Here is a 14,794-nt window from a genome sequence, read left to right on the forward strand (position 1 = left end):
CGACCGCGATCCCCTGGGGGATCTTTTATGGGCTGCAGGCAGGACTTCCCCAGTCATTATCATGTTAAAAGGGGGTCCAATTTGCTGGGCGGGGCGGGAGGGAGGGGCGGGAGATCGGAGGATGGAGACCCTCGTTCGCAATTTATTTCCTAACTTTTAAATATTTATTATTATTATTATTTATAAAATTTGTGTGCTGCCCTAGACCCGCAGTAACATAAAAGCACACCGTAAAAACAGGAAATATATGAGATAAATAAAAGCAAAAACAACCCAATAAACCCCCTCCCTCCCCAACACATTTAAAAAAGGGCATTGAATGTCAATTTATTCAGTATTTTATTTATTAAATTTGTATGTCGATGGGCATCATATAGATATATTATTATATTTAGTTACAGGTAGGTAGCTGCATTGGTCTGCTGTAGTCGAAACAAAATTAAAAAATCCTTATTATTATTAAATAGTCCTTCATCTGTAGATCTCAGGGCAGTTCACAACATAAAAATACATAATAAAAAACAAGAACTAAAACAAACCAGTAACTTGTTTGTTTTTAACCCTCAAAGCAGTTTGTTATTCTTATATTAATTCAGATATACTGGGGGCAGATTAATCCAGGGAAGATCAGTCGATCAACAGCTAGGAACCTAAGCCAAGAGAGCTGAAGGGAGCCTCCATGTATAGGGGCAGTATATTTCTAAGGATCGGGTGCTGGGAACAATCAACCGGGGAAATGCCATTAGTTTCACACCTTTCCTTTAGTTTTCCAGAGGCATATGGCTGGCAGGCCAGTTCTTATTTCTTTGAACGCAAGTCACCAAAGAAAGTGCTATATAAATACTATGCTTTATAAGATAAATACTAAGCTTTATAGTAGCTATTGTCAAAATAAAGCACATTTGAGGGATGCAAAGCAAAGGCCAAGTCATTGCCAAACAGCCATTGTAGTTTGTTGCTAAGATTGGGATGGCACAGAAACCGGGATGGTGGAAAAGTGCTAAAAGGATGTGGTGACAGGCTTGGTATCTAGGCTCCTTTATCTTCCATGTGTTTACTCAGAAGTAAGCCCGCTGAATTCAGAGGAGGCCAAGCAGAGGATCTGCAGCATGCCTGTGAGACCTTCTGATACCCAGAGGTGGAGCTTAGGCTGTAGAAGAGCTGATTAAATCCTCACCTCAGCTGTGACCCTGAGGAAGGACTTCTTGAAGAAGCCCTTGCTTTCCCAGCCACAGCTCCTTGTCTCTAAAATGGGAATTGCCTCTCAGAGGGGCCAATAAGACCAAAAGATGCATAAAGCTATAAAGTTATTATATCTGGATAGGTATTTTAATGCGGCAGTTCCTAGTGGTGTGTGGGGACTGGGCAAAGTTCCATGGGGAGAGAGGATTTTTAACACACACATTTTATTGGAATTTTCTCTCTCTCTCCAAACAAGGAACTTCTAAATGCAACATGAAGATTTGAGTCCTCACCACCTCACTGCCACCACCTGCTTCCAATTAAAAGAGTCAAGGCACAGGGGAGGAGCTCCAGGGAGAAGGCGAAAATCTGCCTCCCACCACCTTCAGTTGACCCTTGAGCTCTGGTGTGTTTCCTTATGGGCAACACAAATGCAAGGTTGCCCATGTGTGTTAGAACCATAGAATTGTAGAGTTGGGACCCAAGGGTCATCTAGTCCAACCCCCTGTAATTTCCATGTGGAGTGGAATGTAGGGGGCTGAACTGGGTTTTCCTGGAGGGCAGAAGAAGGGTGGATGGAAGAGCAAGTTTGTGAAAGGCTCATCCCAGAGGCGGACTTCGGTCTTCCAGATTTCAGCGGCGCCCTGTGCGAGGCCATATTTTGCCCCCTACCCCAGACGTTTTGCCTTGTGGTCTGGACATGTACTGTGTCATCACTGCAGAGCCCTACAGCGCCCCCTTGGTTCGGCACCCAGAGCCAGGCTGCACTGAATCTGATTCTGATCAGTCACTTTCTGCTATGGTCAATGGATGAATGCGTTAGTCGTTCATTCAAGGCTCAGCCACAGTACATTCTCAATGGCAATCTAGGGATCATAACAGTGACCTGTCTTTAATAATAATAATAATAATAATAATAATAATAATAATAATAATTTATTATTTATACCCCGCCCATCTGGCTGAGTTTCCCCAGCCATTCTGGACGGCTTCTAATAAAATGTTACAAACAATACAGCACTAAATATTAAAAACTTCCTTAAACAGGGCTAAACTTCTCGCAATGAGGGAACCACCAGAAGGCCCTCAGCGCTGGATCTCAGTGTCCGGGCTGAAGGATGGGGGTGGAGACGCTCCTTCAGGTATACGGGACCGAGGCCGTTTAGGGCTTTAAAGGTCAGCACCAACACTTTGAATTGTGCTCGGAAACGTACTGGGTGCCAATGCAGATCTCACAGGACCGGTGTTATGTGGTCCCGGCGGCCGCCCCCAGTCACCAGTCTAGCTGCCGCATTCTGGATTAGTTGTAGTTTCTGGGTCACCTTCAAAGGTAGCCCCAAGTAGAGCACATTGTAGTAGTCCAAGCGGGAGATAACTAGAGCATGCACCACTCTGGCGAGACAGTCTTTGGGCAGGGAGGGTCTCATCCTGTGTACCAGATGGAGCTGGGAGACTGCTGCCCTGGACACAGTGTTGACCTTCACCTGCATGGACAGCTGTGAGTCCAAAATGACTCCCAGGCTGCGCACCTGGTCCTTCAGGGGCACAGTTACCCCATTCAGGACCAGGGAGTCCTCCACACCCACCCGCCCCCTGTCCCCCCAAAACAGTACTTCTGTCTTGTCAGGATTCAACCTCAATCTGCTAATAGTTTCCCATGAACTTGCTTATCTGGGCTACTTGCTCCTTGGATGGAAGAAACAATTCAGGCAAACCTTGTATGGCTTCCAAACCAGGGTTTGTGGTTTGTTTTACTGCAGCAAACTTAAAGAGTTCCCCATTGGCATCTAGCTGGTCACTGTAAGAATGTAGGACCTTTGGTCTGATCTAGTGTCCACCAAAGGCTGCTCTCCACTTTCTCCAGAGTTTTCTCCACCTGTGGAAGAGTATCCAATTTTTCTGAGTGTTTCACAGGCTGCTTCAGAATTTGAGATTGATCTTGTATTATACTTGCAAATGGGTTGTTCAGGGCCGGATTTAGGTTTGATGAGGCCCTAAGCTATTGAAGGTAATGAGGCCCTTTATATATCCAGCTGTCCTTTGTCAACAACAAATTGTTGCTGTTTTTGTGTGTGTGTTGAATATATGCTACATGGTAATTTTTGGACCTAATAGGTATCTAAAGCCATTTGCACACAACAAAATATGTATTTTATCAAAGTAATTGTTGAACTGAAATACAATTAAGAAGAAGTATATTAATAGTGAAATAATTATCATGCTCTAACTTAAAATGATTTTTTATTCATAACAAACTTAATAATGCAAACACATTGGCATTTGGCAATAACAAAAGTTCCTTTAGAAACACAGTTTACAAAGACTCATAATCTAGTCTCTAGAAACTTGTTCTCCAGTGAGGGAACCGCCAGAAAACCCTCAGAGGAGGTCCTTAGTGTCCGGGCTGGATGATGGAGGTGGAGATGCTCTTTCAGGTAATTAATGGACACCAATCAGAACTCAAATGAGGGAAGTTGAATAGAGGCAACATTAGCCAAATCTAATGGAATCAGCTTTTTGTGTATTACTGTTCCAAGCAAACACATGCAACAGCATGATGAAATTAGTGTGTTGTAGCCTACTTAAGTTACACTTAGAGTAGACCTATTGAAATGAATGGACATGGCTAATTTAATGCCAATGGGTCTACTTTGGCTAGAATTTAGTTGAATACCACCCCTTACTTCTGAGTAGACATACGAAGAATTGCACTGTTAGTGATGATGATGATGATGATAGTATCGCCACTACTTACTCATGGGTTTTAATTTACTTATCACATTGTTTCCACTTTCATTGCCATTTAACCCCACCTTTTACTATTTTGTCCCCTATGCTCCTCTGTATAGATGGATAGATAGAGAGACGATTGATAGATAAATACCAAATAAGTAAAACTGCATATAGAATCATAAAACTGTAGAGTTGGAACGGAACCCAAAGGTCATCTAGTCCAACCCTCTGCAATGCAGGAATCTCAACTGAAGAATCTCCTGGTTTCAAGTGGCAAGAAAGGAGATTCCAAGTAATCACTTGGAGTAACGTTCTGACATTAAGAGCTGTTCAGCAGTGGAACAGACTCCCACGAAAGATGGTGGCCTCTCCTTCCTTGGAGGTTTTTAAGCAGAGGTTGGCTGGCCATCTGTCTTGGATGCTTTAGCTGAGATTCCTGCATTGCAGGGGGGGGTGGACTAGATGACCCTTGGGGTCCCTTCCAACTCTAAGATTCTATGATATTGAGATCAGGAAGCACCGGCAGGTGGGGAGGCTGCAGCATGCTGGAGAAACATTTGACACAAAGAAGAAAAACCACCCACAACCCCAGTGCTGGATTTACGTATAAGCTAAACAAGCTATAGCTTAGGGCCCCACTCTCTTGCCCCCCCCCAAAAAAAAATTTAAAGAAAAAACACACCTGGATGTACATTTCCAAAATATAACATAAAAAACAAATAAAATAAAGCCTACATACAGCAACAGAGTTTTGTGTTGTGTAGGCTCCTGTGAGGTAAGTCATTGGCCTCGCCTGCTAGCCTACTCCTTAAAATATCACTGGTTTCCTATTATTATTTCATGTTATAGGTGAAGTTACAGAGATCAAGGCAGAGGGCCTTCCCCTTCCTGTGGAACACCCTGCCATCAGATGTCAAGGAGATAAAGAACTATACAACTTTTAGAAGACATCTGAAAGCAGGGTTTTTAATGTTTGACGTTTTGTTATGTGCTTATATGTGCTTGGAGTCACCCAGAGTTGCTGGGGAAACCTAGCCCTATAGGTGGGGTATCAAAACAACATGACAAATTCATTTCATGGAATAATAATAATAATAATAATAATAATAATAATAATAATATAATATATTTATACCCCACCCATCTGGCTGGGTTTCCCCAGACACTCTGGGCGGCTCCCAACAGAATATTAAAAACACGATAAAACACCAAACATTAAAAACTTCCCTAAACAGGGCTGCTTTCAGATGTCTTCTAAAAGTCAGATCATTGTTTATTTCCTTGACATCTGGTGGGAGGGCGTTCCACAGGGTGGGCGCCACTACCGAGAAGGCCCTCTGCCTGGTTCCCTGTAACCTCACTTCTCGCAGTGAGGGAACCACCAGAAGGCCCTCGGAGCTGGACCTCAGCTGAACAATTGGGGTAGAGATGCTCCTTCGGTGCATTGGTAAAAGTGGAAGCATTTAAGTGGAGAAATACTCTGATGGATTTCCCCCCTTCCCCACCTCACATTGTTGTCTAGAACACTTGGAAGTCCCAGGTATCTGTGGTGGAGATAGTCATGACAATGGCATGGATACTTCTTACCTGGTCTGATGGACAACCTTCAAAATACTGTAGCTTTATTGATCATTTCTGCAGCTTATGGGAGGAGCCAAGTAAGTTCCTTCATTTGCATTTTTAAGGCATCAGATCAAAATAAAAAGGTGTTGTTTTTCTTAAAGGTAAAGGTAAAGGTACGCCTGCCTGTACGGGCCAGTCTTGACAGACTCTGGGGTTGGTGCGCCCATCTGACTCAAGAGGCCGGGGGCCAGCGCTGTCCAGAGACACTTCCGGGTCACGTGGCCAGCGTGACAAGCTGCATCTGGCGAGCCAGTGCAGCACACGGAAACGCCGTTTACCTTCCCGCCAGTAAGCGGTCCCTATTTCTCTACTTGCACCCGGGGGTGCTTTCGAACTGCTAGGTTGGCAGGCGCTGGGACCGAGCAGCGGGAGCTCACTCCATTGCGGGGATTCGAACCGCCGACCTTTCGATCGGCAAGCCCTAGGCGCTGAGGCTTTTACCCACAGCGCCACCCGCGTCCCTCGTTTTTCTTAATCCCCCCTTAATTTTTCTTAATCCCCCCTTAATTTTAAAATTTTACGGAAACCAGGTAATCCTTTCCCTGGATGAATACAACTATCAGGCCAAACCAGTCCTGGCAGTTCTCCCATTGCTCTCCCCTGCAGCAGCTTTCCTGTAAAAGGAATTTTTATGCATATGAACAGTTGCTTCCCATTTGTCCTTGGGGCTGTCAGGTCACTGAGAGGACAAGCTTCCCCTGCCATTAAAGCCTCAGACTCCTGATTATCTGAACATCACAGAACCATTAAGGCTTATGTTGGCATTGGAGATGCAGGGTCAAAATCTAGCCTGGGGCACAAGACTTTGGCTGGGCAAGTGTGAAAAGAGAGTGAAAGCGGAAAGCACGGGTTGGCAGAGCAGCTAATGGGCAAAGGATGGAGCACCCTGCTCTTCCCTGCCACCTCCTGCCCTGTGCTTCAGTGCAGAGAGACTTTATGGTATGAAAAGATATACAGGTGAAACTCAAAAAATTAGAATATCATGGAAAAGTTCATTTATTTCAGTAATTCAACTTAAAAGGTGAAACTAATACATGAGATAGACTCATGACATGCAAAGCGAGATATGTCAAGCCTTTATTTGTTATAATTGTGATGATTATGGCGTACAGCTGATGAAAACCCCAAATTAACAATTTAAGAAAATTAGAATATTGTGAAAAGGTTCAATAGCTAGTCAATCCATAACACCTTCAGTGGTTTCCTGAGCCTTTAAATGGTCTCTCAATCTGGTTCAGTAGGAAGCACAATCATGGGGAAGGCTGCTGACCTGACAGTTGTGCAGAAAGCCATCACTGAGACCCTCCACAAGGAGGGAAAGCCTCAAAAGGTAATTGCAGAAGAAATTTGATGTTCCCAAAGTGCTGTATTGAAGCACATTAATGGAAAGTTATGCAGAAGGGGAAAGTGTGGAAGAAAAAGGTGCACAAGCAGCGGGGATGACTGCAGCCTGGAGAGGATTGTCAGGAAAAGACCATTCAAACGTGTTGGGGACTTTCACAAGGAGTGGACTGAGGCTGGAGTTAGTGCATCAAGAGCCACCACACACAGACGGATCCTACTACTACTAAAAAAGTATGATACATGTGTTAGTTTTGGTTTGTGTGCTATGGCTAATCAAACCAACCAAGGTAGAAAATGACTAACATTCACTTTGAATAGTTGGTGACCCTTTTCTGTGGCACTTAATACCATTTTTATACCTTATTTTGAAAGAGACCAAAAATAGCTTTATTTTGATACCCAAATAAGCCCATTTGGTTGAAAAATAAGCAGAACAGGTTTTTTTCTAAACTGACACAGAAATTTCATTTGCCTAAATTGCGCGAAAATCAATTTTTTAAAAAATAAATAAATTAGATTAATAGAGTATTAAAGGAAAAAATAAGGTTAGAATGTGCTAAGATAATTATAGGATAGAAAACAGAGGAAGATGGAAAGGAATTGCTGAAACAATTAACAGAAGTGGAATACAAAAAGGGAGGTGTGAGGAGGTCGCGGAAATAAGTGAATGAAAGATAAGATATTGAAATTATTTGATGTGTTTTAAACTGTTTTTGTTTTGTTTTGTTAGTTTAATGTTAGTGTTATGTAGTGTCTTTGTATTGTGTTGTATTGTATTGTTCTTTTTTGTAGTGTTTAAATTGTTGGAAAAGTAATAAATATTATTTTTTTAAAAAAACAAAATTTTTAAAAAATTATCCTGCACCTAATTTTGGACCAAAAACTCTTTAAAAAATAATTTGAGGTTATCTCATTGGTATGTACACACACAAAAATTTTGAACAAAATCTGAGATTGGGGTCCCTCAGGGTGAATACCCCACGTTCCAGCTCTCATGCCCAACCCCAGGGTATCGGGGGCATCCTTCAAAGCCACCATAGTCTCATACTCCTTCCAGTATTGGAGGCAGCCTAGCTTACCTCAGAGGGTTATTGCGAGGATAATTTGGACAGGGAAAGCACATCATGTATACCACCTCGAGTTCCTTGGAGGAAAGGTGGGGTGTTCAAGTAAAAATAAAGCACCACGGAAGACCCCCTGAGAGTACAAATGTGTTTTTGAAAGTGCCTAGAGGTGGTGAGTAGCCAGGTGGAGAGAGAAGCCCCCACCCTAAAATGAAAAGGCAAGAACTTTCAAACCACTGGAACAGATAATACACAATGACTAAAGGTGGAACAGCTGGCCAGCCAACACCTTGGGCAGGCAGGTGAGTTTTCATGAGGTGGTGGAAACCGGATCACAGTCAGGGCCCATTTTATTCCCTTTGATTCCCACAGCGATGCAAGGCTGGGGGTGCGAAACTGTAAGGGAAGCCCAGATTCAGCTGCCCTGGCCCTCCTGGTGAAGGGCAAATTAAGGGGCAAGGCAGGTGCTTGGAAGCTGGATGAAGATACCAAGTGTTGATATGGGCCTGAGATGGAGAGAGAGACAGAGAGAGAGAGCCCACAGTCCATTGGGCGAGGTCTTGGCCAAGATCTGAATTCACAATGGGCTGCAGAATGTTTTGTTTCCCAGGAAACCAGGTGAGTTGTTTGAAAGGATCCTGAGATCAGTTAAAAGCTCATTCAACTGTCTTCTTCAGATCAGTTGACACTGCAGATGTCTGTCTGCTTCAGAGAACTGTCTTTTTTGGATCAGTTGACGTTGGAAACATCTGTCTCCTTCCGACAACTACCTTTGGCTCAGTTGAAAGCCCAGACAATGGTCTTCTGCCTCCTCTGCTGCCACAGAAGGTAAGGTAAGTGGGGAAGAGGGGAGACATTCTGAAGCCTTGTCCCCCCCCTGTGGGAATGTTCTGGGGTGCAGGAGAGGATATATTGACTAATTATATCCTTATCCAACTTGTTAGTACAAGTTGGATAAGGATATAATTAGTCAATATATCCTCTCCTGCACCCCAGAACATTCCCACAAAGGGTTATGGGGCCCAGTATTGCATATTTCTGCGTATTTTTGAAGGATTGCGTTGGATTGTGATTTTGAGTTGAGTAGTATTTTTCTGAGTTAACTTCCTGGTAAGCACATGGTCCTTTGTTCCATTGTGCAGTGGGGATTAAGCAACCCCCCCCTTCCCTCAGAGTTCACAGTGACCCAAGGCAGTGAAGAATTGTTTTGTATTTTGAGATTTTTGAGATTTTGATTTTAAAATTTTGAGAAATTTTGAAATTTTGAAGAATTTTTCAAATTTTTGGATTTTAAGATGGCTAGAGCAGCTTTTGATAGTGATGCAAAGCTAGGAATGCCTGTGCTGAATGAACACAATTTCATACACTGGAAGCAGCGCTTGATAGCATGTTTAGATTATAAGCACATTTTGGAAGCTTTAAACCCTCAACCTACGGGATCGTCTGAGGAAGCTTTAGCCAAGATAAGTGCTTGGAAACGCATGAACAGCGAAGCTAGACACATAATTTTGAGTGGACTTCGTGATGAGCAGCTATCATTAATAAATAGTACAGATGATGCATCTCAAATCTTAAGAGATATTGAGCGCGTGTATGGAGAATCTAGCATAAACTGCTTCAGAAACTTGGTGTGTAAATTAACCAGAGTGAGAATGAATTCAAAAGAGGAATTCACAGAGCACATCAACAAGTTCACTGAGATTATTCAGAGAATTGATTTGACTCCCAAAGCTTTTGATGAAGATACAAAGATAGCATTTTTGTTGTCATCACTTGGACCACGCTTTAGCGCATTTGTAAGTTTGATGGATCATAGACAAGGTCTGACTTTTAAAGACTTGATTGGTTATTTAAAAGAAGAATGCAGAGATAGAGCTGAATCTCCAGTGAGAAATGCTAGAAGCAAAGACAGTAGTTATGCATCTAGGCAATTTACAAAGTCCAAAGAGATGCCTAAGAAAGTGATTTGTTTCAATTGTAACAAAGAAGGACACATTGCAAAGAATTGCAGGGCTCCTAAAGCCAAGAAACCCCACCCCTTTGAGCCAAAAGGAGAAAAGAAGGGGAAATGTGAATGCACATGGCTACTGCAAGAAAGGAATTTAACTGTCCAGAATCGTGAGAATAAACGTAATAAATGGATTTTAGATTCAGGTGCCAGTTCGCATTTTTCATATAAAAAGGACTATTTTAATGAGATAAATGATGAAGAAGGATCTGAAATTGAAATTGCAGATGGCAACATTGTTAAAGCAAAAGGTGCAGGTTCCATGAGTCTGAAATGCAATATAAACAATGAATGCATTGAGAATACAATCTCTAGAGTTTTGTATGTTCCAGAGCTGAGCTGCAATTTAATCAGCGTGTCCACTTTGGACAAGAAAGGTTTCCAGATCACATTTGGAAATGGAGAATGTAAAGTGACTAGAAATGGCAAAGTGTTTGCTCAAGCAAAGCTAATCAATGGTGTATATGAGCTTGATCTTTCAGAGAATCAGTCTGCAAAAGTGGCACATTCCAGCCAGAAGGATGAAGCAGATCTGGACCTATGGCACAGAAGGCTTGGACATAGAGACACCAACGTCATTCTGGATCTACAGAAAAGAGATCTTGTAAGAGGTTTGCAGGTAAAGCAGAGCAACAAAGCTCCAGCAAAGTGCATAAGCTGTATTACTGAGAAGGCTGTAAAACCTTCATTTCCACGTTGTGCAGAACAAAGAAGCAACAAAGTGCTTGACATAGTGCACACTGACATATGTGGACCCATGAGTGTTCCCTCACTGGGAAAGAATAGATATATTTTAATATTTCTGGATGACTTTTCAAGATTTTGTGTTGTGTATTTCCTCAAAGAGAAGAGTGAGACAGTGGACAAGCTCCAGGAATACATTGCCATGGTCAAGAACAAATTCCAGAGAGCTCCAGCTGTGTTAATGAGCGACAATGGAGGTGAGTACTGCTCAAATGAAATGCAGGCTCTCCTGGCCAAGGAAGGAATTGCACACGTAACCACAATTCCTTACACACCACAGCAGAATGCCATAGCTGAGAGAAAGTTTAGGTCCATTATGGACATGACAAGGTGCATGCTAAAGGATGCATGTTTGCCACAGAAGCTGTGGGCCGAAGGAGTGTACACATCGGTCTATTTGCAGAATAGACTGCCAACTAAAGGTGCAGAGCGCACACCATTTGAACTTTGGCATGGGAAAGCTCCCAATCTGTCGCACATACGTGTGTTTGGAAGTCCGTGTTACTTCCACGTGCCCAAGGAACACAGACACAAGCTTGACTCCAGGGCAAAAGCAGGTATCCTGGTGGGATACGCCTCTGGAGGCAAAGGATATAGAATTATGGACTTACAAACTGGTAAGACAAATGCATACCATGCGGTTTATGTTGATGAATATGGAAAGGTAGACACTAAGAACACTGTTGTGGATTCTTCAGATGAGTCAGAAAGGACTCAAGAATTTGTATATTTCCCTTTTGAGACCCCACAAAGTAATAATCTGCCTTCAAGTGTTACAGCGCCCCCTACAGGCGACGCACCAGAAGACGCAGAGGACCAGAACCCTGGCGGCACCAGAGACGAAGATGAGGACTCAGATGGGGACATGCCTGCGTTGGAGGAGGATGAGGAAGCTGATGCGGTCGCAGAACCAGAGGTCAGGCGCTCGTCCAGAACCAACAAAGGTGTCCCACCATTACGGTTGTCCTACTTTGCAGGGTCGGCGTTTCCACAGGAACCTTCCACTTGGGAAGAGATACAGGAGATGCCAGCTGCAGAAGCCAGTCTCTGGAGGAAGGCCGCGCAGGAGGAGATGGATGCACTGCATCAGAACAAGACCTGGACACTCACTGAGCTGCCTCCCAGTAAGAAGGCCATTGGCAGTAAATGGGTTTTCAAGGTTAAGAAGGGGTCAGAAGGAGAAGTGCAGCGCTACAAAGCTAGACTTGTAGCACAGGGATTTTCACAGCGTTTTGGTGAAGATTACGATGAAGTTTTTGCACCAACTGTGAGGTACAGCAGCGTAAGAATGCTTTTAAGCATTGCAGCCTCCAAGAAAATGAGAGTGAAACACATAGACATTGCTACCGCTTTTCTACATGGGCAGATTTCTGAAGAAATTTACATGAAGCAGCCTAAAGGTTTTGTGAAACCACATGAGGCACATTTAGTGTGCAAACTGCAGAAAGGACTTTATGGACTTAAACAGGCTGCTAGAGCCTGGAACCAGAAGTTGCATAAAATGCTGACGCAACTTGGGTACAAGCAAGGCGACGCTGACAAGTGCTTGTACAGTAAGTCAAATAATGGACAATTCTCATATATCTTAGCATTTGTTGATGACCTGATTATTGCCACAGCAAGTGAGAAAGACTATACACAGATAGTAAAACACCTTAGCAAAGAGGTGGAGGTCAAGGAGCTAGGAGATGTCCAGTACTACCTCGGGATCCAGGTGGAAAGAGAAGAGGACGGCTCATTTCTTCTCAGCCAAAGACAGAAGATCCACGAGCTGATTGAGCACATGCAGATGCAAGACGCACATCCAGTTGCTACACCGATGGCTACTGACTTCCTGAAGAATCAGCAGGATTCGAAGCAGTTGCCAGACAACAATGACTACAGGTCGGCGATTGGTAAACTTTTGTATTTAGTTACCACATGTAGACCTGACTTAGCAAATGCTGTGGGGATTCTTAGCAGAAAAGTGAATTCTCCCACTGAGCATGATTGGGCAGGTGTAAAGAGGGTGGTGCGATATTTGAAGGGTACCATGAATTGTAAATTAAGGTTACCAGCCGTCAGAGACCCTAAGTTGGTTGGGTATACTGATGCGGATTGGGCTGGGGATAATGCTGATTATAAATCAACAAGTGGTCATGTTTTCATGTTTGGTGATGGACCTGTTTCATGGGGCAGTTATAAACAGAGCTGTGTAGCATTATCTTCCACAGAATCAGAATACGTTGCAGCAACAGAAGCCTGCAGAGAGATCGCCTGGCTTGATCAACTCATAAAGGACTTTGGGTTGGTGAGAAAAGGGCCTGTCAGCTTGCTAGAGGACAATCAAAGTTGCCTGAAGCTGACGCAGAGTGAGAAGTTCCTGGCCAGAACAAAACACATTGGGGTTAAATACCACTACATACGCCAGATGATCCAGGATGGACTTGTGGAACTATCCTACTGCAGCACCCAAGAGATGACTGCTGACATCCTGACGAAACCCCTACCAAGAGAGAGTTTCCAGAATCTACGTGTCAAGCTGGGACTCTGGGTGGTTGAATAAAGTTGTTTATGTTTTGTGTATGTTGTATTGCCTGAGAAGGGGTATGTGGGATGTAAACACAGGAGCAGTCAATGACAACATTCCTAGAGTGTACATGTTAGAACATGGGGAGGGATGTCTGTCCAGCAAGCAGGTAAACTTCCTGGGGGCGGACTTCCTCCGCATGTGACCAGAGGTGGGTGTGGCCTCACCTGTGCAGGTAATGATAAAAGCACAGGGCAGGCAGCCACTCTCTCTCTTGCCTCTTGCCTCTTGCCTCTCTGCCATCTTCATCTTCTGAAGGAGCAACATGCCCTCTTGGCTCCCAGCCAAGAGAGGACAGTACTATCTTGCTACAAGATAGATTCTAACTGCATGTAACCTTTTTAAGCCTGCCTACCTTCTGGGATCATATTGTGAACAGAACGTGAGTAAACTCTTTTATACTTTTATAAAGACTGTGTCGTGTCTTGTATTTTAAGAGGGAACAAAGGGGAAATTACCAGAGTAATTATTATAGAGGTTCTAGCGAATCTGTGCAAGCGTTACCGTTGCGAACTTAAAAGGGGAATGTCTATAAACTCTGCTGATATTTTGGGAACTTGTTAGTACAAGTTGGATAAGGATATAATTAGTCAATATATCCTCTCCTGCACCCCAGAACATTCCCACACCCCCCCCCATGGGCAGTTTTTAAAGATGCTCCTTGGTTTTTTGACCTTCATAAATCCCATGCTCCTATGGAGTGTTCTGGTTAATTTTCTGATTTTTTCCATATGTCTCCATCCAAATGGCAGGAGAATTACCCCCCCCCCAAATCAGTAAAATCCTCCCCCTGCCCCCAATTGCACCACCCACGAATAGGAATTTTTAGGAGCTTACTCAGCCCTAAAATGCACACCGCACCTCTGCAGGGCTCACACCCGCATGTTAAGTTGTGGGCGAACATATCAGACAACACAGTAATTCTTCCAAAGCAGCTCTTTATATGTAAGCTGGAACAGAACTGACTGAGGAGCTCAGTCAGCCTGCTTATATAGAGCTCCAGAACAATGTAACTGTTGCCATTTTCTAAAACTGAACGTCACTTTCGATCCTTCATTTGCATAACTATCTACAGTATCCCCCTGCTGGCCCAGGGTGAGAACTTCAGTACATAACACCGCACCCTTAAGTATTCCCTCCCTTGGGTGCATTTCCAGCATCTTGAATTAGTTTCTCAACTCCCAATTCCTATCTGGGGGATGTAAAGGTGCAGTCAAGTACAACATTCTGACAGAGGACTAACGGCCTCCATGTTCTAACCGGTTGCTGTGACAACCAGTTTCTCAGTTGCTGGTAGCTTTGAAAAATAACTGCTCAGTTGCAGTAACCTCAGGACCAGCTTCCCTCTGGTATAGTTTATGTGCTTGTTATGTAACCTAAGCCTGCCTTGAGGTGCAGTTCTGTAAACCTGAATGAATCAAAGAGTAAAATAGTTTTATATTAACATGAATCAGATTTGTGTGTGTATTCTTTAAAAAGTATTCAAAGGGATTTTTAACCAGGAAGGCATCTTTACTAGTAGAACTC

At 43.5% G+C, this 14,794-nt stretch overlaps 1 protein-coding gene across 3 annotated transcripts in view; it reads left to right on the top strand.

The window, feature by feature from the left end:
- Positions 1-5,544: 5,544 nt before the first annotated feature.
- The window catches only part of LOC309332422 (uncharacterized protein), a 35,314-nt gene continuing 26,064 nt past the window's right edge, over positions 5,545-14,794 (top strand). The window contains exons 1-2 of one of the 3 annotated variants that reach the window (XM_081845623.1): positions 5,545-5,573; positions 8,624-8,779. In XM_081845623.1, coding sequence (XP_081701749.1) covers positions 5,560-5,573; positions 8,624-8,779 — 170 coding nt within the window. In that variant the 5' untranslated portion in view covers positions 5,545-5,559. Of the gene's footprint in view, positions 5,574-8,186; positions 8,249-8,413; positions 8,565-8,623; positions 8,780-14,794 lie in introns of those variants that run through there. The other 2 variants (XM_081845622.1, XM_081845621.1) reach the window with 2 other exon arrangements.

Source organism: Podarcis erhardii, assembly GCF_964252035.2.
Source record: "Podarcis erhardii genome assembly, chromosome: 17".
Lineage (NCBI taxonomy): Eukaryota > Metazoa > Chordata > Lepidosauria > Squamata > Lacertidae > Podarcis > Podarcis erhardii.